At 39.5% G+C, this 22,172-nt stretch overlaps 1 protein-coding gene and 2 non-coding genes across 5 annotated transcripts; 1 reads left to right on the top strand and 2 right to left on the bottom strand.

The window, feature by feature from the left end:
- The first annotated feature begins 348 nt into the window (after positions 1-348).
- Positions 349-21,564, top strand: LOC110058053 (uncharacterized). 3 transcript variants are annotated; one of them, XM_089284562.1, is made up of 12 exons: positions 349-584; positions 10,776-10,813; positions 11,193-11,325; positions 13,284-13,490; positions 14,522-14,660; positions 15,578-15,701; positions 16,791-16,839; positions 17,103-17,129; positions 17,786-17,938; positions 18,326-18,371; positions 18,683-18,754; positions 19,131-21,564. In XM_089284562.1, the coding sequence occupies exons 1-12, from the start codon at positions 544-546 to the stop codon at positions 20,286-20,288; spliced, it is 2,187 nt and encodes a 728-aa protein (XP_089140688.1). In that variant the 5' UTR covers positions 349-543; the 3' UTR covers positions 20,289-21,564. The 3 variants fall into 3 exon arrangements, with proteins under 3 accessions (XP_089140688.1, XP_089140689.1, XP_089140687.1); XM_089284563.1 differs by lacking the exon at positions 349-584 and adding an exon at positions 5,975-6,185; XM_089284561.1 differs by lacking the exons at positions 349-584; positions 10,776-10,813 and having other exon boundaries at positions 10,857-11,325.
- Positions 15,426-15,499, bottom strand: Trnan-guu (transfer RNA asparagine (anticodon GUU)). Its single transcript has one exon. It is a non-coding gene; the product is annotated as a tRNA-Asn (tRNA).
- Trnan-guu (transfer RNA asparagine (anticodon GUU)) lies at positions 16,585-16,658 on the bottom strand. Its single transcript has one exon. It is a non-coding gene; the product is annotated as a tRNA-Asn (tRNA).
- Positions 21,565-22,172: the final 608 nt, after the last annotated feature.

Genomic DNA, 22,172 nt, shown 5'->3' with positions numbered 1-22,172 from the left:
TATAGGGAAATAAACTTAACTATCATTCACAAACACGCGAACTGATGAAAGATCTGTTTGTTAATATTTATTGCTCATTTAATTTCGTATTGGTAATTCATGTTGGCCTTCGCTCCAAAGGCGCACGCTAAACTCCGTTTGGCCCGACATTGTCGATAGAGAAGAATATAGTTAGTAAACAAAGAACAGACACAAACAAAACTGTTTGTTGTAGAACCTACACCTCATCGACTCGTAAACAACCGGGTTTGCATTGAAAAGGTTTACGCGTCAATCAAGATTACTTGAATGGGTTCTATTCAAAGGTGTTTTCTTATTGGCCACAAATCACGTGCACAAAGGTATAAACAAAGGCTGGACTAATTAGACAGGCTCACACTAACTGCAACACCTAGAGGGATGTGAAGTTAAAAGAGATATCTGCTCACCAAGTCTTGCGTGTTAACGAGCCTGAGCAAGAAGTACACCTCCAAACTCACAGGAATTGGTCCCTGGAAGGAACAGACAACATTTTGAGAAGGATTTTCAGGAAGAAGCAGCAACATGGACAGAAGACGCAAAATTTCCAACCATAAACCTCTAAGGTTTGTTCTTCTTAAACAATAACTTAGGTGTTGGGAGATTATTAAATGTTTACAAGTACAACGAGACGACATTTATTTTGGTTCGACTCGACGTACCGTTTTTTTTTTCCCGAAATGTTTTGATTTTGATAATGTGGTCTCGAACACTAATCTCATTTAAGCAACAGATAGTTTGTTCAATCTGTGGAATCCCTTCGATCAGGTAAATTAATACGTGGACAGTCATTTCAGAATTGCTGCACTCCAACAGTTTCGCTTCTAATTATCTTTCTCTTGAAGACAAATCGCTGGAACAAAGTTTTCAAGCCTGCGTGAGGGTAGAATTTCGGTCGCTTTGAAAGTATCTATACCACAGAGGTCAAGTGCTTATGGTGCGGTTTCAAGTTAATGGTAGCGGTGCGGCTTCTACAAGAAGACAAAATATGTTTTTAATAGATCACTAAGGAAATTATTTAAACTAAATGTGTTACAGTAGTATTTTGGTGATCAACTTTTGCGAAAAAGAACCATCGATTCCTTCTCAACAGAACTCAAGTGAAAAACTGTCCAACTTTAATTAGATCCGTAATTTCCAACAATATTAGGCGTTCTATTATTCAGATTTTGTAGGTAAACCGAAAACTGGCAACAATACGTGACCAGTGCTGCTACGGGATGACTTACTCGGGTCTTCTCGAGCACTTTAAGTGATAGACCTGCTTTAGTTTTCATAAGTTATCAACAGAGTGTCTGTGGTCTTATCGTAGTTCTTACTAGGTTTCGCCGTCAAAAACAAGGGTTTAAGATCCATTCATTGTAGACAAAGTTAAAAGTTTAAGAGATCGAACCGGGGTTCACCTAGTATACGAGTAATTTAGTATAAAATATGCAGTGTGTTCCGTCTCAAGAACGTTATCACACTGTGTCACGAGACTTCAAATGCCATATAACAACGACATTTGATTGGGCTGTGTACGGGGCTTGGAATTGTGAATGCAATATCACTAAAAAGCCTTGATGTGGTGACCTATTCAAATTCTGTGTTTCATGGATCCGCTCCAGAACTAAATGTATCTTTTACTGTCAATATAGATTAGCTTTCGACAAGACAACAACAACTAAATTTCATGCTTTGTGGCCCAGACACGCACGTCTCGACAGAAAGAATTACGAGAGAAGCAGTGATTAGCGAAAGCGTTGTTTTGCAAATTTTGGAGTGATAAAACATCTCTTTCTGTTGGAAATATTTGCTTTGACTTGCCGATTGTTCGCGAGGGTTTTGACTTGAAGGTACGAAATCTTTAACACACAAATCAAAGAAGGCTTTCAATGGGTGTACACAAAATGTTCACAATCTTATTGTTTTAAGAACTCAAAGGTACTACTGAATTCAATTAACAATTTATAACCAAGAGTGTCTAGGGATTTAATTAATAATCTTCGCGCGACAAAAATTAGCATTTGAAATGATAAATAAGTTCAGCGCGTAAACCTCCACAAACGAGACCTTTATTAGGCACTCTAGAATGGCTCGAGAGACAATTGTGTTAAATATAACAAGTGCATTCTTAAAGTTGTTCGGTGACAAACTTCTTCAAAGCACAAAACGTGAGTATAGCATGCAGCTAAGCGCAATGAATTTAAATGTTTGTGAAAGGTATTGAGTCTAGCGGCTTAAAGAAGAAAGGCTTTTTATGTTGATTCGTTATGCTGACGAGCTCTCTGTTTGTGGAAGTAGGACAAGGTAATCTTTTTATTTAAGTTGGGTAGCTTCGCTGGTTATTTTGTTTTGTTGTTTTCGTTTTTGTTTTTGTTTTTACGTAATTTTTTTTACTATTAAACCTTCAATGCAAAGCACTCATGTCTTTAACCTTTTCTCCCGACCCACCTTTCAAAATGACATTTGAAACTTTCCTGATCACAGAAGAAAAGCTGAAATTCGACAAACAACTTGTTTCGCGATCGTAATATAATTGCTAGAAGTAATGGTCGGCGTTGGAACTCGGTGATACGATGTGTAACGTTTAGAAAATGTTAAAACCACACCACTGTCATTACAAAATGGGAGAACAGAAACGCATTACGTTAATTGAAGTTGCCTATATTGACTATATTAAAACAGGAAATTTCTGGGTCATTTCCGACCTGAAGTGTCTAAGTGATGCTTTGTTACACGTCCTCAAAAATTATAAACTAAGATAATTGCGGTTTGTATTTAAAAGTCTTATCTATTTTTCCGTGAGTCGACTGATTTAAGGTTTGAAAGCAAACTAGCTTAGGTACTCTAAACAAATGTAACCTTCTTGTCGATTACCCTGAAGCTTAACTTGCTCTAGAAATTTCAAGAGAAATAATTTGGCCGAGGTTCAGTGTCATTTCAGAGTGGCTAATCAACGTTACCGCCTCCTAGGTGCCTTTGTTTATTGTTTGTCCTTAGCTTCAGAAACAAAGCTCTATCGTTTGTGTAATGTCCTTTAATTTTGAACCTTTTTCTCCAATCCTAGGGGTCTATTTTGTGAACAAAAGTTTAAGAAGAGGACGAAATTAAAATTCCTGAACCCCGCTGATCGTAAATTGATGAGAATGTTTTTTCAAAAGGTTTCAAATATTTAATGCAATCTCTGTAACAGAAAACAACCAATTTTACTAGCCGTAGAATAATTAAAATGATGCAGCATTGTAAAACTTTGAAGTCGGAGTGTTCTTCTGATCAAAACATTATGGCTGGATGAAATTTTTAAGATAAGACTCGAAGCAGTTCCGCCATGTTGGTTAGGAGCTAGGCCACGATGCAACCGCGATTTCTTCGGCCATTATTCCACGGACGTGGTGACGCGATTAGCAAAACCAATACTGCAGGAGTTGAGAAAAATAACAAAATAAACGTTTTCAACATTAATTTTTTTTTTTTCAAAACTTTCAACACTCTAAAAGATTTAAAGCTGGATGCTTTTCCTGTAACAAATTGTGATTTACTCCGTTGAAGGGACTGTCAGAGCAGAATTGTTTTGTAAAGAAATTGTGTGAACTTAACCGAGGCATCGTAGCAAATTCTCAACTGAGTATAGTATGACATCAAACATAACAAGTTTGAAATTTCCAAATTTTAAAACTGTAAATAAAAGCACCGTATTACATTATTAACCTTTCATTTTATTAATTGCATAAAGTTAAGAATCAGGCCACGGACCGAAGTAGAACTGTTCTTTCTTTGAAAGACACTGACTGACTTTAAAAATGTTAAGATATCAAAGAATGTCGTGTTCATTTCGAAATACTCCGTGCATTTCATGGGTTATTTTGTGGCAGGCAGCTGCTCTGGTTAATTAAGTTGTTATGATCGATATCGAGATCTTTAACCCAGAGGCATAATTCTTTGACCTATCTCGGTCAGTCGATTCTGTTGAAAGAATAAATAATTATCCATCACAAGTATCAATTACCGGAAGTCGTGTGCCAGAAAGTTAAATTAAAGCTTTATGTCAACGGTCGTGGGTAACTTGGATTGGTATCAATGTGTTTTTATTTGACCATGACTAGCCTCAGTGACGATCGATTTTTTTTCGTCTTGTCGTTCATGAGGGAAATTTAGCTCAGCGACAGAGGCTTTGATAAGCGTGGAAAGCCAAAATAAGCGGAGCAACGCATGTCAAACGTGCACAAGAATTTCCCATAATTTAAGCCAAGTTAATTTCGAAATTCTGTCTAATCTGCCGAAGTCCTTTCTTGCTAATACCCCACAGGATGATGTACACAGCATCTTGTGGTCACTTATAAAAAAACGTCTTTTGTAACTTATTTAGCTTAATTGGATTGTAGGATAAGTTAAATTCGTAGTACTTGTCAAGTTGGCAAGGTTTTGGAAAGAGAAAGTTGCAATATTTCGCCAATAAGAAAATTTGGTCGATTTACCAAAAGTTTTTGTACAGCAGTTAGGTCAGCAAAAAAAATTCCTTGTGTCTAACAAAGGCATTAGTTTCTAAAGAAACTGTGGAGCTGCGTCAACGGGCAAGTAAAACGTTTGGCTATATATTTATCAACTTGATGTTGAGAAAGGTAAATTATTCGCCGTAAACGGGTTGCGAAGCTGACGTCTTAGGCGTTCTTCATCAGAGTACTCTGACGAAAGACTAACGTTCAAAACATCAGCCTCACTAACTTCGAGTTGATAAATAGCTAAGTTGTTTTGTATAAGTCATTTAGAAGGAATTTGCAGTGCGTGGTTCTCTCCATGATCACGAGTAAAATAGTTTCAACTCAGTCAATAAGCCTTCGTATTTACCTATTTACCACTTATATGCATAATAACGAGCCACGCGACAATTAGATGCAATCTCGTTCGTTAACGCATGCGTACAACGATTTGTGTGCGGGCGTTTCTTAAAGTCTTACATTAATACAATCCTTATAATTCCTTTTTTCTTACAGTTTAAACACATTGTATTTACTCAAATAAAACGCCCTGAAAGTAACGCCCAACCTAATAGCACAGTATCACATCCATATATACAAAAACTCGCTATGAACAAGCTTGAACAGGTACATGTTGACATACTGTATAACACATTCCTGACAATGGCCAAGATAGAAATTTTTATTGCAATTAAAATTATACTACGGGAAAAAGAACTTAACTAAAACTCAGCCGAATAGTTTGACTCGGATTAGTTTTAAATGAAATTTGGCAAAACCTGTTATGGTATAGTTAGGGGAATTAAGCAATGTTTCCTGTATAATTCGTTAAAGTTAGAACATACTTTTTTTCTCGGAAATTGAAGTTCTAGTGAAAGTCTTTTTGCGGCGCTTATTGCTTTCAAATCTTGAAACTTTCCCCTACAGAGCGCGGTCGGCGAGGTAGAGTCTGGAAAGATCTGCTTTCTCATAAAGACGAAGTCAGAATCGAACTAAGTATTGACTGATTAGCATGGTGTGCATGCTTTGTTGACTCTTTATTTACCAGTTCATAAGTCCTTACGACTTATTAACTAAGCACGCTACTATTAAGATTCTAATGAAGGATTAATGTTTTCTTGTTCCGCGAAGATTGGCTTTTAATTAGTTCAATTGCTGTAGTTATTATCATACTTATTCTGCGAGTTTGATTACAAGAAATTAGGCGATGGTCCAATTTGGTTATTTTAAGGTTTTCGATACTGGCCGTAACACCTGGGTGACAAGAGCCACTAGGCTATTTTGGGACGCAATAAAAAGAAAATCGATTGTTATTGTTGTTGACGTATGTTTGCTCAGCGCCATTGCTCGTTTCCGTGAGTAGAATGAACATGTGTCCATTTCATAACATGCCAGCTTGTCACAAGTGCTAAGCAATTCTATTTCTGTCTTAAGTTTCCTTTGTGTGTTCACTCTCTTTGTGTTGACACAGTTAATGCACAGCAAAGAGTGTTGAACGCCCGGGATGACGTCAACTGTATTGAACACAAATAACCATGCGCACTGCTTAAACGGCGCTTTAATTACAAGAGCCAGAAAATTTTGAGGAAGGAAAACCAAGAAAATTGACATGCCTTGAGCACGAACTTAGGGAATCGTGCAAATAAATTTCGAGGTCCAACCAAGCGGATTTGACGAAACATTTCATTTCAGCAAAGTGCAACATTGGAGGTAGGTCGCTCGCGCGCACGATCTATCTGTGCGTGGAACAGAAGAGGTTTTTTAGCTGTTCGTCAGTGTTTACTTTTCTTATACATTCCTTTGGAACTAAACCAAACTCCAGGGACACGAGCTCATGTTAATTCCAGTGGTATTATATCTTAAGAATAGGCATGTTTTCTTTAGTATGAGGAACATTACAGCTCTGCTGTTTCGAGGTCCCCGTAAGTTCCTTTAGCGTAACAATCTTGAAAAGTGTGTCCTTCACTGTGGCCTCGGAAGGGAATGTTTTTGTTTGCATACTTCAGTCCAAGTAAACTGTATTTATCCCATGACATTCGTTATTTTTTGCGCGCCTCGATCGATTTCAGACACGAAAAGTCAAAATGATTAAGGAGTTTTAGTCAAATACTTCTAATGAAGGCACCAAAACGGCCCAACCCGATCTCGCGTTGAACGGAGCTCGTTTTACGTCACGAATGATCGTGATAATCTTTGTAGTCCACTTAGAGTTTCGGTTATAAACGTCTACCTACAACGTTTAAGTGCTTAGAAAATGCCGTCCCCTTTTCTAAAAGGTCCCGTAGTGAAAAAAACGAAAATTCGACTTTGGCGATAGCTGTGCCATCACAGTTCGGGAGGTACCTATTATCGCATTTGGCGAGCAGATTGTTGGAGTTTTGAATATTACGGTGTATAGTTGTTTTGCATAACTGCACTGAGGTGTTTATTGCTGCATCAAACAAACCGAAACGGTTCTCTTGCATAAATCAATATCATTTTAGCTCATTCGAGGTTGTTTCTATAGTTGAAGACTGGGAGTGCGTTGAGGAGTAAAATTGAACTGACTGTTTATCAGTGAAATACTTCAAGGTTCAAACTTAAAAGAAACAAGATACGCCATTTGCCATTTGGACAACGTTTCATATTCAACACTTGTGTTTATAAAATAATGCTCTTTAATTTCGTCTCGGGCCATAAAACACACATGAAAAATTCTTGGCCAATATACCGATGTCTTGACTCCACGGTTATCTTAGTGTTACCTAATCTTCTAATAATAAACAGCAATCGAATAAAAATAAATCATTCACAGGACTACATCGATCAAAAGTATTATCGCGAGCAAATCTTGATGCGATCAAGAGAAGTGATGGTTTAGAAGTCTAGAAGGACCAAAACAAACAGCTTAACAGAAATTGCTCTTTATGGATATTGTGTCTGTGGCAGACCGGGACATTTCCGCGTTTACAGTTCACCGATATGGAACTTCTTTAAGGAGATATCGTGAATCTGATGTAGCAGTGAGAACATTACTGGTGAGCCCATTAGTTTGTGCTAACAAAATTCTCCACTGCATATTTCTACATTGATATCAATAGCGACCTCTGCTTTTCTACTATGTGTGAGTTTGGATTAAGACGAGCCTTCCGTCCCTGAGTTGACCCAGTCCTTAATTCCCATAACTCACTTTCTTGAATTCATTATGGAAATATAGAGAGAAGTTACGAATTTATCAGTATCAATTATACTCGGCCTGTCATGCAGTGTCTATCAAGTCAAGGTTACGTTTGTAGGACATTGGAGATTACTCAATTTTACAGATGAGCTGTTATTTTTATATTCTTTGACCACATATCAAGAAAGCCACGATCACGCAGATTTATTTAGTCCGTCCTTACAACTTTAGGAATATTGCTTCTCTTAATAAATATTGTTTTAAGAACGTATTCGATAGCATTGGCATTGGAGTTAACAGTATTTAGACACCGATGTTTTCAATAAAAACACAGGTTTTTCATTAGCAGACAAGCCGACAATCTTTAAATGTGAATTCCTGAAAACAATTTCGACATCCCGACAATATTTTATTTCATATCTACCGTAAGTGTGTGTCCAACGAAATTCCCCCCTAAAAACGTGAGTTTCTGCATTCAAGTCAAGTCACCTTTATTTAGGCAGGGTAGCCCCATCAGCCATAGGCTGGTATCAAAAGGGGCCCTGCGTAAAATTAAGACAACATGATATAAAATTCAGAATTTAAAAATTACCACAAAGTCATGTACAAGGAGTTTTGAATAAAAAAAATGATTTGAATAAAAAGGAAATTACATTTCAAATTGCATTTCTGAAAGCAAGCTCGTCGTATTAAATGTACATCAAAGGGGCCGCATGTACAATGCTTTGCAGTCTTTACAGGACCGCGTTAGGTTTTTGCAGAAATATTGGATGTTGCACATTTCTTTCTATAAAGTATTTCAGAATTCAGGATCGCTTTTTCTGCCTTTTTTCTCGGCACTCTCTTCCCGCGTGCCCACTCATCTGAATATTACGCTAAAATGAGCTCTCATACTTAGTGTGATATTCTCTTAGCCTTATATTGTCAAATGACGTCATGGTGGTATACTTTTTTTTTTTTTTTTTTTTTTTTAATTTAATGTTATTGCCTTACAGAACACAGAATAAATGATTACAGTACTATGGTGGTATACTTAAAGGCAGTGATATCTTACTGAAAATTGCAATTTGTCATTAGTCGACTCTTTTACAACGAGGTTGATTTCAGAGAACATAACCAAGCAATATGGTTTATATCTTCCTAATTGCTTATCAACCATGAATGGCAATCTCAAGACAAGCCAAAACGCACAATACCAAATTTGAAAACAAATGTGGTGCATCAAGTCATCAGAAAACCAAGGGATGGGACAAGGGTTACTGATGCTTGAGCACTGTCTCTCTACTATTACAGTGCCTCTCTTTAAATGGGTACTAGCGACATGTCAGGGAAACCTTAAATCAGGATAGAGGGTGGTAGGAGGACGAGCTTCCACTTGGAGTACAACAAACCTAGTTTAAATCCTTGTTGTTCATGCTACTGAAGTCGGGGTACACTCCGCAGGTGTGGGCCACTTAATTTGGACTGATTGTATGAATTAACAGAGTATAGGATTCCATGTTGACTGTATCTTTGGTATCATTTACATCTTACCAAAGCTGCAAAGTGTTGTAACCAGGTTTTGTCGTTTGTTGAAAAATAAGATTCCTGTTATTGTTAACAAAAAATTCTTGCCATGGTTGTAATCTTTATTCGAATGCCTTCACGTACCTGCAGATATATCAAAAGTATGTATTCGGAGTACAGGTATTTTTGAAATTAGAACAGAAGAAGAGGCATATGTTGGCGATCCCCCATGTAGTTGCTAAAAGTGACGATAGAGATTGACAATGAAAGTGAAGAATGATCATCGCAGTAATTTTTCCAATTTAAGCAATTGGAAAGAAGAAGCCTGAAAAAAATCAGGGCTTCAACGGGATTCGAACCCGTGACCTCCGCGATACCGGTGCGATGCTCTACCAACTGGGCTATGAAGCCACACATTGGGAGCGAAGTCAATTTATTGAGTTCATATCTTCCCGTGAGGAGTGAAATGATGTGAAGTTTATATGAAATAATTCATATATGAACTGCGGTTGTAGATGAAAGTGAAGGATGATCATCGCACGGGAAGATATGAACTCAATAAATTGACCTCGCTCCCAATGTGTGGCTTCATAGCTCAGTTGGTAGAGCATCGCATCGGTATCGCGGAGGTCACGGGTTAGAATCCCGTTGAAGCCCTGATTTTTTCAGGCTTCTTCTTTCCAATTGCTTAAATTGGAAAAATTACTGCGATGACCATCCTTCACTTTCATCTACAACCGCAGTTCATATATGAATTATTTCATATAAACTTCACATCAGAGATTGACAATCTTGAACTAAGCACCTCTTACTTAAGACCCTTGACATCAAAAGAGTTCTAATTAATTTTGTCACCTCAATTGAGGAGCGATGTTTCGCTAATTTGTCTCCGTCGAGTTTCACGAAACTGTACAGTTCAGGTCGATGTGTTAAAAACGAGGGATTAAGAGTTGATGACGCTGCTTTTGTTGAATGGATTAGAGGGGAGACTTAAAAAATTCCAGTCATTTCTTAGCTGTACGTGATCGAACGTTTCGACAAATACCAACGTGCAGTTCTGAAAGCAGATTGTCTATGAAAAAATGTACTAATCTTATTTAACTCATACTCTTAAAAGTTTTTTTTTTTTTCAGTTAAGAAGCTGGAATTAAGGTTGTTTATACAGTAATCCCAATGTTTGTCGGCGTAGAGCATGTTTTTGTAGGAAGTTTTCTTGAGGCTTAAAAAATGTTTTTATTAGTTTTGTTCTTCTCTAAAATTAAGGAGCACTTAACTCGTTAAGGCTCGAGGTTGAAAGGTTTTAGTTCTCCTCTCGTTGATAAGTTTCTATTTTCTTATAACTTGTCTTTGATAACTGTGTACTGATGTTGTTGCGAGAATATAGTTACTGATCGTCGTAGCTTGAGCTTCCATAGTGAAACTTAAGATAATTTTGTTATCGAGAGAATTCGAAACATCGGATAACCCCTTTGAACTTATTAAACGCGTCGAGTGACGAAGAACAGAGCTCAAATAAAACAACAAAATGAACAGAAAATAGACGTGTAAATTATCTTACGACAAATTCAACTTTGTCTTGAACTAAATAAACAAAGTTATTTCCAATTTTTTCTCGTTTCTTTCTTTATATTTAACAGCGTGTACCACATGGAGAGGAAGCGAAAAAACATTACAGGTATTATAATTTAGATTTTTGTTCATAAGTACGTGAGATTATCACAACATGGTCATCGTGATATGGATCTGATACGGCATGATAATCCCTGATTGGGGGACAAGGGTCGAATTTTTACTGGCACATGAAACGCCTCCGGAGTTATTTCGCTTCGATATGGTAAAGCATCTGCGGTGTATGGGGCATCTGATAACTCTCTCGTTGAGTTCAAGCATCGGTTGCTTTGAGGTTGTTTGGTGAAATATGGCGATGGAATCTCCCATAGTGACCGCGCTTAGCTCTTGCCGGATGAGATATTGTAGTTCATCGAGGAAGGAGTATTTCTTGACGTATAAAAGAATGAAAATTAGCGAGCCATCTTTTTACATTTCGTGCACAGTTGCAGATATGAACGCCATCAACATCGTGGTCAAAACAACGGAAGAGGAAGACGAAGAAGAAGAGGAGGAAGAAGAATTCGTGAAGTATGGAGCCGTGGATGAGTTTTATGACCTCGAAAAAGAAATTGGCAAGTAAGTGTTTTATTCCGGGCTTATTTCTTTGTAATTGTACCTTTGCAATTAATTCTAACCTTGAAAAAATGGCTTTTTTTTTTCTCAAAAAGTAACGATTTAACGCAGTATACCCTAGTACCACAGCAAAATGAAACGACCAAAAATGGCCCTCACAACAAACGATTCTTGACAAATGGTCGAAACGACAAACCTCATCATGTCGCCTCTTTATTGAAACAAAAAGAATTAAAGCAATGCGGGTTTATACCAAAATCCACAAGATATTTGACTGTCTAGTAATTTTTCCTGGGTTATTTAACCTTGCGGCTAAAAAAGTAACTAAGATTATGTTTACAATTAGCGAAGTGTCTTCCCACAGGTCTCGGTATGTTACCGGCTTTGTGTCAGATTTTCAGCACATCTATCTAACATCTTCTTTCAGCTGTCCAGCAATAATTTTGCATGAGTTAGTCACCTTGCTAGAAGCATACAATCAGATGAATTCTCCAGACTTTGTTATGAGCCAAGGAAGTTTTCAGCATTTATTGGAAATGTTTCACGGAGTAATGAGGAAGTTTCCAAACAGGAAAACATTATTTTAAGAGGACCAATCCCAAGAATTTGATTAATTAGAATGTCTCACACATCACGACAATTTTGTTCAGAACCTTCAGCAATCTTGTTTACTTTAAGGAAGCTAATGTCAAAGGCTGCTGCTTGTCCAGTTCTTTTAAACCGTTAATCCGAGGATTTCAGTGAAAACTAAATTCTAAGCTGCAGAACCAGACGTAAGGCTTTGAAAGGTTGCCAGAAGTTATGACAGTGCTGACAAACTGGTCAGAAAATGTGAACCAAAACAACACGGAAAGTATGAAGTCATCTGTGACCTGTGTTTGTGGACAACCTTGGACCCAGTCTACACGACGCCGGATAAATTTGAAAACGGAGTTTTCTCTCTGAAAACGCATCAAATGTTTTCCGTCCACACTGCGCCGGAGGAATTGAAAACGCAGCAACTGCTGGTCATTTTGGATTTGTGTTTGAGGAAATTTCGGGAAGGAAAATCACTTGATTATCTTGACGCCATCAGTTTCGAAAAGCTCCGTTTTCAAAACGTTTTCCGTCCACACCAAAAAGGAAAAGACGGCGTTTTCAAATTCTTCCGTTTGGAATAGCGTTTTTGAAAAGCTCCGTCTACGTGACGTATAACTGTGGACAATAGGAATAACCGTAGAAATAAAGCTGCGTTTTCAAATTTCTCCGGCGTAGTGTCGACACACTACTTAAGCAGTTTAAGGATATCTGTTTTGAGAACGTTGATGGGTTGATGCTAGCAGATTCTAAATTTTTTAGTATCCGGCGAAAGCGCAAAAATGGCTAGTTGATAAACGTCGAATCTGATCTTCTCTTGTCCCAAACGGTTATCTGCCTCTTTATCCACGTAAATGGGTTGGGATCCTACTGCTTTTCTCTATGCGCGTGTGGTAACCTTTTAGCCATTAACATAAACGGTATCAATTTATTGCTTGCAAATGGATGGGACGTTTTCAGAACTTATGGTTAAAGGAGCTCGGTCGTCACGGTATTTTGAGTTATTTCGGCCACGAGCAAAATAACCTTTAAATTGAAAGGAACCTGAAAATGACAGTTTATCAAGATGGAAAAACAGCGAAGAGAAAATAATAAAGCTTAAAGGATAAAGGATGGCTAGTAAGGATGGAGATGATTGACACGAATTACAAACGACGAACTTGAATAATTTAGGCTAAACTTTGCAAATGCGCAAACCGTGACGTAGCTCCTTTAAATGACGGGGAATTTGAAACATATGCTTATCGCTGAATTTGACTGTTCCAGGTAACCCGATGTGTAGCTAGCCAAATAAACTTGTTCCCATTTCATCAGCCTGGCAATGGCCACCGCGCCTCCGCAACATTGGTGCTGTTCACACATTTCTTTCTTTGTTCTTTTCTCAGAGGTTCTTATGGCATTGTTAAGAAGTGCACTCACAAGACAAAAGGAAACGTGTACGCTGCAAAAGTAATCAAGACCGCTAACCACAACATCAGGAAAACCGTGCTTCGAGAGATCGAAATCATGCGCTCTCTTGGACCGCATAACAAAGTTGTGGAACTGGTAGATGCCTATCAGACGCCGTTTGAAATCGTCATGGTCTTAGAGCTGTAAGTCTCATTTTACCTCACTGATTGTTTTACCACATAGAGCGTTTTTCAATTGAGTGTCAAAAGTAATCAGACAATTACTTTGGTCTCGGTGTTTGTACGTTTTAGAGCGGTTTTCAATCGAGTATCGTAAAACCAAAACCAAACCAATTACTTACCAATTAGACTACTCAGCCAATCTCAAACCGTAGTAAAACTAAAACCAAAGTAATTGCGTAATTACTTTCGACACTGAATTAAAAACCGCTCTACTACGGTTTGAGGTTGGCTGAGTAATCTTATTGATATGTTATAGTCTGGTTTTGGTTTTACGATACTCAGTTGAAAACCGCTCCATATTGGGGAGCATTCGAACGGGGTAGCTTTCCTGTCTACCATGAACGCTCGTTGCTCTCCCAGAGAGAGTAGAAGGCAGAACTATTTGAATTTTATTTCCAGTCCGATCTGCGCAGTCTCAGTACTCTAATGTTTGTGAGTCTCACTCGATGGAATGCGAATCGATGTTATTCGTTACGAACCGCTTCCCTTACTTAGGGGGCATTTTAAGTCCTTTTCCAAACAGTTTCTTTGATTTTTACAGCTACGAAGTTGTTTCAGAAAGTGATATCAGAAAGAAAGAAGCATAAAGCTTCCCATCGACGCTGGCGGTTTTCATGAAACTTTGAATTTAATTCATGTAACTTACGAAATGTTACATTTTGTGTCGTCTTACATGAACCAAAACAAAAAACGCAAACAAACTCTCGAGAGTGCGCAGTCCGGACTGGAAATCATCTTAAACGTGTAGGTGTGGACGAAACATCACGATTTTGCCGAGCAGTTTATCCAGTAGGGATTTGCACTCCATTACCTTCACATGTGCCGATGTTTTCCTTTGTTAGTTTTATATTGGAATCGATACAAAATAACAGAGCTTTAATTCACACATTCAAAACTGAGAATCGCATAAATGGAAACAAGGATGGTGCTGGATGTAAAAGGTTGAAAAACTGTCATTAAATGTGTCACCCTGTTTTCTCATCCTGTTTTAGTGTCCATGGAGGTGAACTGTTCGAGCGAATCGTTGCTGAAGAGTACCTGATGGAGGATGATGCTGTTGATTACGTCAGACAAATCCTTGAAGCTTTAAAATTCATGCACGAAAGGCATATTGTTCACCTGGATCTGAAGGTGACAAGCACTTCTCTCTCTGTACTAGCTATTCGATTATACCAGGATAAAAAGAAAAATGATAACAGTTGTGGGTCAAGAGAGTATATTACGATAGAATGACATTACCATCATTATCTCACACTTTTGAATACACAGCTGTTTCGTAATGGGTTGTCCTTCAGAAGTGTAAAAGCGTATGCGACAATGCTGCTGGATTGAAATTCGTGGTACGTGTTTCACGGAAAGTGGAAGAAGGCGTGCATACAAGTATTCATGGCTTTCCCTTCATTCGCGTAAAATCACCTTGAACGTTGATCAAGCTACGGGAAAAAAGTGACTACCCGGTATTCCTTTTGATATTGGCACGTGTGCTTTGACGTTTTCATGGAAAAACCGTCCTCGAAACAGCTGCTATAATTTATCATCGTCGTCAACGCCATCAGCCCAAGAAAACGTAGACTGCCCAGCGTATCCATGTGGTGGCATGAATAATTTTTATGTCGGAACTTCATTTTTGGGACTCTTTTAAGTCTCCTCTCTGCCACTTTAATTTACAACCTCTTTGAATAGACCGCTTTGAAGACAGCCATTTCTGCCTCGGTCAGCGCATGAACGTGAGCCCCTCCTCCATCGGATAGTCTATCCCCGCCCCGGCCAACCTATGTATCCGTTCTGAAGGGAGTCGTACGATCACGTTGTTATCTGCAAGGGCAAAAAAAAAACAAAAAAAACAAATAAATAACGTCCAAACGGGTAAATGTAGTTCCAACTTAACACAAGATACGTCCCCGGGTGGACTTGAACCACCAATCTTTCGGTTAACAGCCGAACGCGCTAACCGATTGCGCCACGGAGGCCACCGGATAACAAAACGGGATATACAATTAAGATTTCTTCCTTGCTTATTCACGTCAACTTTCTGTTTTCGTCTTTAGCCAGAAAACATTCTGTGTGTGAGCATGGATACCAATGACATCAAGCTTGTTGACTTCGGACTGGCCAGGAATTTAGATTCCGATGAAGAGGTTAAATCTTCCTTTGGAACCCCAGACTTTGTAGGTGAGAATTAAAAGGGAAGCTTTTTTCCTCTATAATCATCTCTAACCACGCAATATTAGTCTATGCATGTGGTAGTCTGTCTCGGCAAAGTCAATACTGTTAGTTTAGAGCCGGTTATTTTTCAGTGGGCCATTTTCGAAAAATGAGAGCTATCACTTGGCGCCGAGGGTGATGTAGCAGCTCTGTCAAGGTCTCACACGAACAGCTTGCTACCCTTTGAGAGAACAATAGAACAAACAACAGAGACAATGCTCCTAGCCCTAAAACAATAACAGCTGCTAACAATGAAGAAAATTACAAGCTTACGAGAGCTGTTACACTTCTGGGCGCAGAGGGCTGGGGTGTAAAAACAAAACAAATAACACTGAGGTCGAGGGAGGCAGAAATTAATTGTTTTGTGTTTGTCTAAGCCTCGGCGCGGCGCAACGTGGGGATTTTATTTTATTTCTTTTTTCGCAAATGGCCTGTTGATGTCGCCGAGTAATGCCATGATTGGAATATTCTGGGGTCGTCTGAAGACAGGAAGAGGAGGCATTGAGAACGATGCTGTAGGGCATCTAATTTCCTGTGCAACCATCTTCTACTCACAAACTCCAGCTCTCGTTTTGACTAGCAAACATATAAATGTAGAAATGGCCATTCCCGATTTGACTTTTGTCTCTGGGCGAGGCAAATAAAAATATTTCATGCAAAAATGCATTTGTTACACTGAAAAAGTGGTCATGTGAGCAGAAGCTGCTTCATATCAAACAGACTTTGCACGAAGTCGAACTTTGCAACGGAGGCAAAAAGAAGTACGGAAAAAGGTCAATTAAACGACGTCTACTAAATTATAAAGGAATACTTAAATCGAAAAAAAAGAGAATTAAAAGAAAAAAGAATACGTCCCTGGGTGGGCTTGAACCACCAACCTTTCGGTTAACAGCCGAACGCGCTAACCGATTGCGCCACAGAGACAGAGTTGAGGGTGTCCACTTCAGTCATAAAACTCAAATCAACATTTTTCAGTGACACATTAGAAACTCGCTGATGAAATCAGCAAACTTACATTTAATTTTAACAATGTATACTTGATGCTTTTTTTCTTAGCTCCTGAAGTTATACGCATGAAGCCTGTGTCAACCGCCAGTGACTTATGGTAAGAAAACCGAATTCTCTCTGGTTAGTACTATACGTTTCTTCCGAATGTAAATTATGCGAAATTTTGTCGTCTATCAGTTGATGCGCCTGTCTTCTGGGTAATTTTTCCCAGTCAACCTCTTTACCAGGGCTTTTCCCTTAGAAATTTCCCATTTTCTGAGAAAAAGACCTGGGAACGAGGTTGGTTTCCTTTGTAACGATACTTCCATTCAATAAAGGTTAATTTATTTCTTTTCTCTAATTTTTCCCTCTTTTTCTCAGGAGTTTGGGTGTTGTCACGTATGTCTTGTAAGTATGCAACAGAACGTGTGTGATATCATACATGTTTAAATTCGTTTCTAATGCTGAAAAACTGGACCTAAGTTCTCAAATGTTAAACAATGACTATCATTCAACATACATTCACAATATTCGAGTCTATTTGCTCCTATAAGTTAAAATAGACTAAAAAACAAATGCTTTTTCAGCAACGCAAAGAATTAGAACGCAACGTTTGTTAGAAATATTGATGTGTACAGCTCAATTGCACTGCTGAATTCCAAAACTTGCAAGAAGACCTCCTCCTTCTCTTCTTCCTCCCTCCTCCTCCTATTCCAAATCCTCCTCCAACACCTCCGCCTCCACCTTCTTCTCCCATTCCTTCTCCTCCTCTTCCTTTTTGGTTTCCGCCTTCTCCTTTACATCCTCCTCCTCCTCCTCCTCCTCCTCCTCTACCTCCTCCTTCTTCTCTTCCTCCTCCCACTCTACTTTCTCCGGCTTCTCCTCTTCCATTTCCGCCTCCTCTGCCTCTTCTGCCTCCTCCTCCGCCTCCACCTTCTCCTCGTCGTTCTCCGCCTCATCCTCCTCTTTCTCCTACTTCCTTGTCGTCTTACTCTTCTTGATCTGCTTGTTTTATCACCGAGGTAGAATATATTTAACGGATGTTCGTTGTACATCGTTTGCAGATTAAGCGGGCTGATGCCATTTTCAGGAGACGATGATCATCAAACTCTGGTCAAAGTGGCTAAAGCTGACTGGGATTTTGATGACGAATGCTTCGATGACTTGTCACATGATGCGATGGAATTTATTGAAGGACTCCTAGTCAAGGAGCCAAGGTAACCAACCAAAACAACAGCTCAAAAGCGAGGTTTTGGCCAAAATGATGGAGTCAAAGTAAAGTACCATTCGGCGCAATGCACAATCAATGTCTTGATTATCAACTATATTTAAAAGGGTGATCATTGATGCCCCTTCCCCCCCTTCCTAGACTAAACAGCTGCCAATGCAAGAGAGCTTGCTTACAGGCTACTTCACTCTCCTCAGGAGGCACAACAAGACTATACCAGAAGTTGTCGAAAACGTGTCCAAGCCAATCGACAGATGTAGTGAATACAGTGGTACGGTGGAACGTACTGTCGCGGAAATGTTATGGCTTGGGAATCCTCCTTTCACTCTTTGGTGTTTATGTTCCACATCACTAACAACCTCGCTCTTATTTTCAGTGAAAGGTTTACAATAGAAGAATGCTTCCAGCACCCATGGATAAAGGTAATGTTTAGTGGTCAGTTTCAGCTTAGTAAATTGTTTTTATGTGCAGTTCGTGCTGTAAAAGGGTCACTAGCTATTGGTCAAGACAAAAAGAGCAAATGTTCTGTCATTTATTGAATGAAGTCTTTGAACGAGATTCTTCCCTCTTAGGTCTCCTATGGATTTAGGTGTGTCCCCAAACGTTTTGAAATGATACTAAATGACTGAAGTTTGACCTGTAGTTACTGTTGAATGTTCTAGAGCACCTGTATGTTTGTTTGTAACACAGACACGCCCATCTTAACGTAGAGTGCTTATTTTCTTTGCTGCAGGACACACACGACACAGGGACGAAGATAAACACAGTAAAACATAAGGCGTTCATGGCGAAGAGAAGATGGAAGGTAAACGGCACGCTGACCTGTTATGGATTGTTTGCATTTGATTTGTAGAATTTCATATGAAGATCAACCATTGCGAGGTATAATTTCGAGCTCAGATGTCTAAAATGGCGACTATGGCTTGAAAAAATTCACATCTAAAATCAGTTTTTATTAGTTTGCTATTGGAAGATTCGAAACCAATGAAGTTTCGGGAAGGGTTTTCCTCGTTCCAGTTTGGTACCAGTTAGTGATCGATTCCGGTTCGTCTGAATTCTCCAAGATCCCTGCAAAAAGACCTCTACTTTAACTAGATATTTACAGGTAAAGATAAGCTCAAAACCAAGAATCGCATTCCATTCAACACATTTGATGAATCATTTTTTAACTCATTTCTCAGAAATCTGTAAATGCTCTTCTAGCGGTACGCCGCATGTCCTTATCACCTCTGTCCGGCGCAAAACGAAGACGCTCCATGGATCCGTCAATACTAAAGACAACTCCTGAGGGTGAAGAAGATCAAACCAATGACGCGGACCGAAAGGGATCCGCACCAATTGATCCATCGTCGCTTACTCTCCCACTTACCCGTCGCTTCGGGGAGACACGAAGTTCTTGTTTTGATTTGGACATGAAGACAATAAGAGCATTGCAGGGGAAAGCTGATAAAGCAATAGGGAAGAACTCGCAAAAGGATGAAAACGATAACGATGACGAAAGTAGCTCGAGTAATAGTGATTTGGATGATCATGATGACGTTGATCATGACAATGATGATGACGATGATGATGAAATTACCGACTTGAATAACAGCCATTCTGGGGAACCGGAAAACCCAAGAAGAGGGAGCGACATAAGCAATGTAGTCAATCGCGAGAGTTGTTCTTTTGAAAAACCCAGAGCAAACACTTTCTGTGGAACAACTTCACGTCAAAGAAAAATCGCGCACGTGTCAATCAACCTTGGAAATACTTCCAAAACAGACTTTAAGCCAGTTTCGTTTTCTTTTAATACGGACGATCTGAGGAGAAATGACAGACTAATTTCGGAATCCGTCACAACCAAAAACGCTCAATCCCAAAAGAACGATTCACAGCAGGATTCTTTTACGAATGCCGGAAATCGCTCTAAAGACACAGAAGATTCATCGCTCTCGACAAAGCCAGTCGATAAAGCTCGCAAAGGCAATTTTAAGCCGCAGCAATTAACGTTGCAATTGGATAAATCGGTTGTCAATGACAAACCCACGAACTCAACAGACGACCATCACGAAGAGCTGCCGACAATCTGTGTAAATGACGAACTCTTTCTTACCAGTCCTCCACCAACTTCATTGACTTTTAATAACAACATCGAGAAGATGGACCGACAAGAATTGATGTCGACACAACCATCGCTCCAGAACACTTCTGGCCGGAACATTGCAAATGTCAATATAATTCCAGATGGCGTTCAGGCCATCACGGTACAACTGGGAAATTTGAACGGGTTACAATTAAAACCCAAACAGGTTTCTTGCAGCGTGAGTCGATCTTCGACCGAATCTGCTCCCTGCTGATCTGGCAGCTACTGGATTAAAAGTGAATTAATGTTAATTATAATTAGCACGAATGAACACTTCCCCAGAAACTTGTTACTATAAGTGCTTCTGGGGTTGTTTGAAGCAATCGCTGGTAAATGCAAAATGGCGGCAAATTCAAGGACAGTCCACACCAATTTCGTCCTCAGGGCCTGCTCGGCGTTTCTTTTTGACATGGACTAGGTGCGAGGTCGCATCTCGACGTGTAATTCTATTATCCTGATGAGCGGCGCCATAAATAGTTCTTCGTACAACTGATAATACAGCAACACAGCAGTTCACTATAGCCTAAAAACAGACAATTCAAACAATCCCATAAATAGGTAAATGGCTTGAACCCAGGAGATTCAGTAGGATAAGAGTGGGGGGAGGGAGGGGGAAAGCTCCCATATGAAAATGCTCGTGGTACAATTTGAATTAAGCCCCTAAAGGAGACCAAACTGAGCGTGGTGCAAGTTTTAATTACCTCTGAATGATACCACTTTAAAACGGACATGGCAGTGTATTTATTATTTCTTCGAGTACAACCATAAAACATACCTTGATAGCTAAAACTTGTGGCGTTTTGTCCCGATTACCCTAAGTAAAATCAAAATCTGTCATTTACACCACTAACGGCAAGACAACGGCATTCCCGACCTTTTCACATGGGTGCATTCCTCGTTATATTCGACAAGAAATATGGGTTATCGACCAAGTGTGAGGTCAAGATAGCTGGATATTGGCCAAGTTCTTTTTTTGCGTGTTTATGGACCTCGACTCCGTCTCGGTCCATAAACACGCAAAAACAGGAACGAGGCCAATATCCAGCCATCTTGACCTCACACTTGGTCAATAAAGGATATATTTTACGGCTTTTGAGGAAATGTTTCTTGCGGGACACGGCGGGTAGTCCCGAGCGGGCAAGATAGCTTCATCTTGCCCGCTCGGGTAACCAATCACAGCGCAGGATTTGGTTCATCTTGCCCGCTCACGGAGCTAACCATATAATAAGAGTATTTCCACGCGCAGCAAAAACTAATCCCGCATTGAACTGCTGCCATAGTTACCTTTTGGACGGACAGCCTGAAAATGACAATCATCATTATCTGAATTGAAATTTAATACTCTCAGCTAAATGCATGCACTAGTATGATGAACCATGCAGAGCTACTTACTTGTCAGTGAGATTGCTGTGTGAGTCAATTTGCGATACTATTCGCTAATGAGAGTTAAAGGATATTAGAATTTTTAATAAACCAGCTGTTGCTTACAATGGAGTGTTGATAATTCTTGTCTGAAAAATCTGCACAAAATAATAGAAAAAAAATTCAAGGACTCACAGTTGGTTATTACATTCTAACGAACTCTATTTATTACATACACTAGGGCAAAGTCTAGTCTCTTCTGTAGACGTTTTCGGGATGTCACGCAACGCTACCCCCAAAACCCCTGTGGTGAGAGTTACGTGACATCCCAAAAGACGACTGCAGAGGAAACCCGACTAGACAAGGTCCTGCTATAAGGTAAAATCGCTGGCCGATGTGCAAGGGCGTGGGGAGCACCGACATAACCCAGTCAAGAAAAATTCATTATCCTACACGTTGGCAATTATAAGCGTGCGCAATTAAGACCATGCTCCCAGACGATTTTACAAGGCGTTATCATAGGATCTTGAAGACTGAGTTAGAATCCTGTTTCTCCAGCTTCCCCTAGCGCACTAACCTATGTGCAGACGTTTCGTTGCCGCGTGAATAAAAAAACGTCGTCACGTAGGCTATTGGGCCCACCCTAAATATTAAATGGGCCAAATGAGTTTAGTGTTCCCATTCTCGTCCCAGAGCTACTCATTATAGAAAGTCTTACGGAAGCTCTGGGAACGAA

Source organism: Orbicella faveolata, unplaced genomic scaffold (assembly GCF_042242905.1).
Source record: "Orbicella faveolata isolate gen_17 unplaced genomic scaffold, um_ofav_v1 contig_13, whole genome shotgun sequence".
Lineage (NCBI taxonomy): Eukaryota > Metazoa > Cnidaria > Anthozoa > Scleractinia > Merulinidae > Orbicella > Orbicella faveolata.
The sequence above is the reverse complement of the archived record's forward strand: the minus strand, read 5'-3'. Positions and strand labels throughout refer to the sequence as shown.

What these genes read in the sequence shown, in the direction of transcription:
- LOC110058053 (XM_089284561.1), top strand. Translation starts at nt 11,057, where the DNA reads ATGGCGATGGAATCTCCCATAGTGACCGCGCTTAGCTCTTGCCGGATG. An exon ending in CTCGAAAAAGAAATTGGCAA is followed by an intron (nt 11,326 to 13,283) that starts GTAAGTGTTTTA and finishes TTCTTTTCTCAG; the next exon opens with AGGTTCTTATGGCATTGTTA. An exon ending in CTCCTAGTCAAGGAGCCAAG is followed by an intron (nt 17,939 to 18,325) that starts GTAACCAACCAA and finishes TCTTATTTTCAG; the next exon opens with TGAAAGGTTTACAATAGAAG.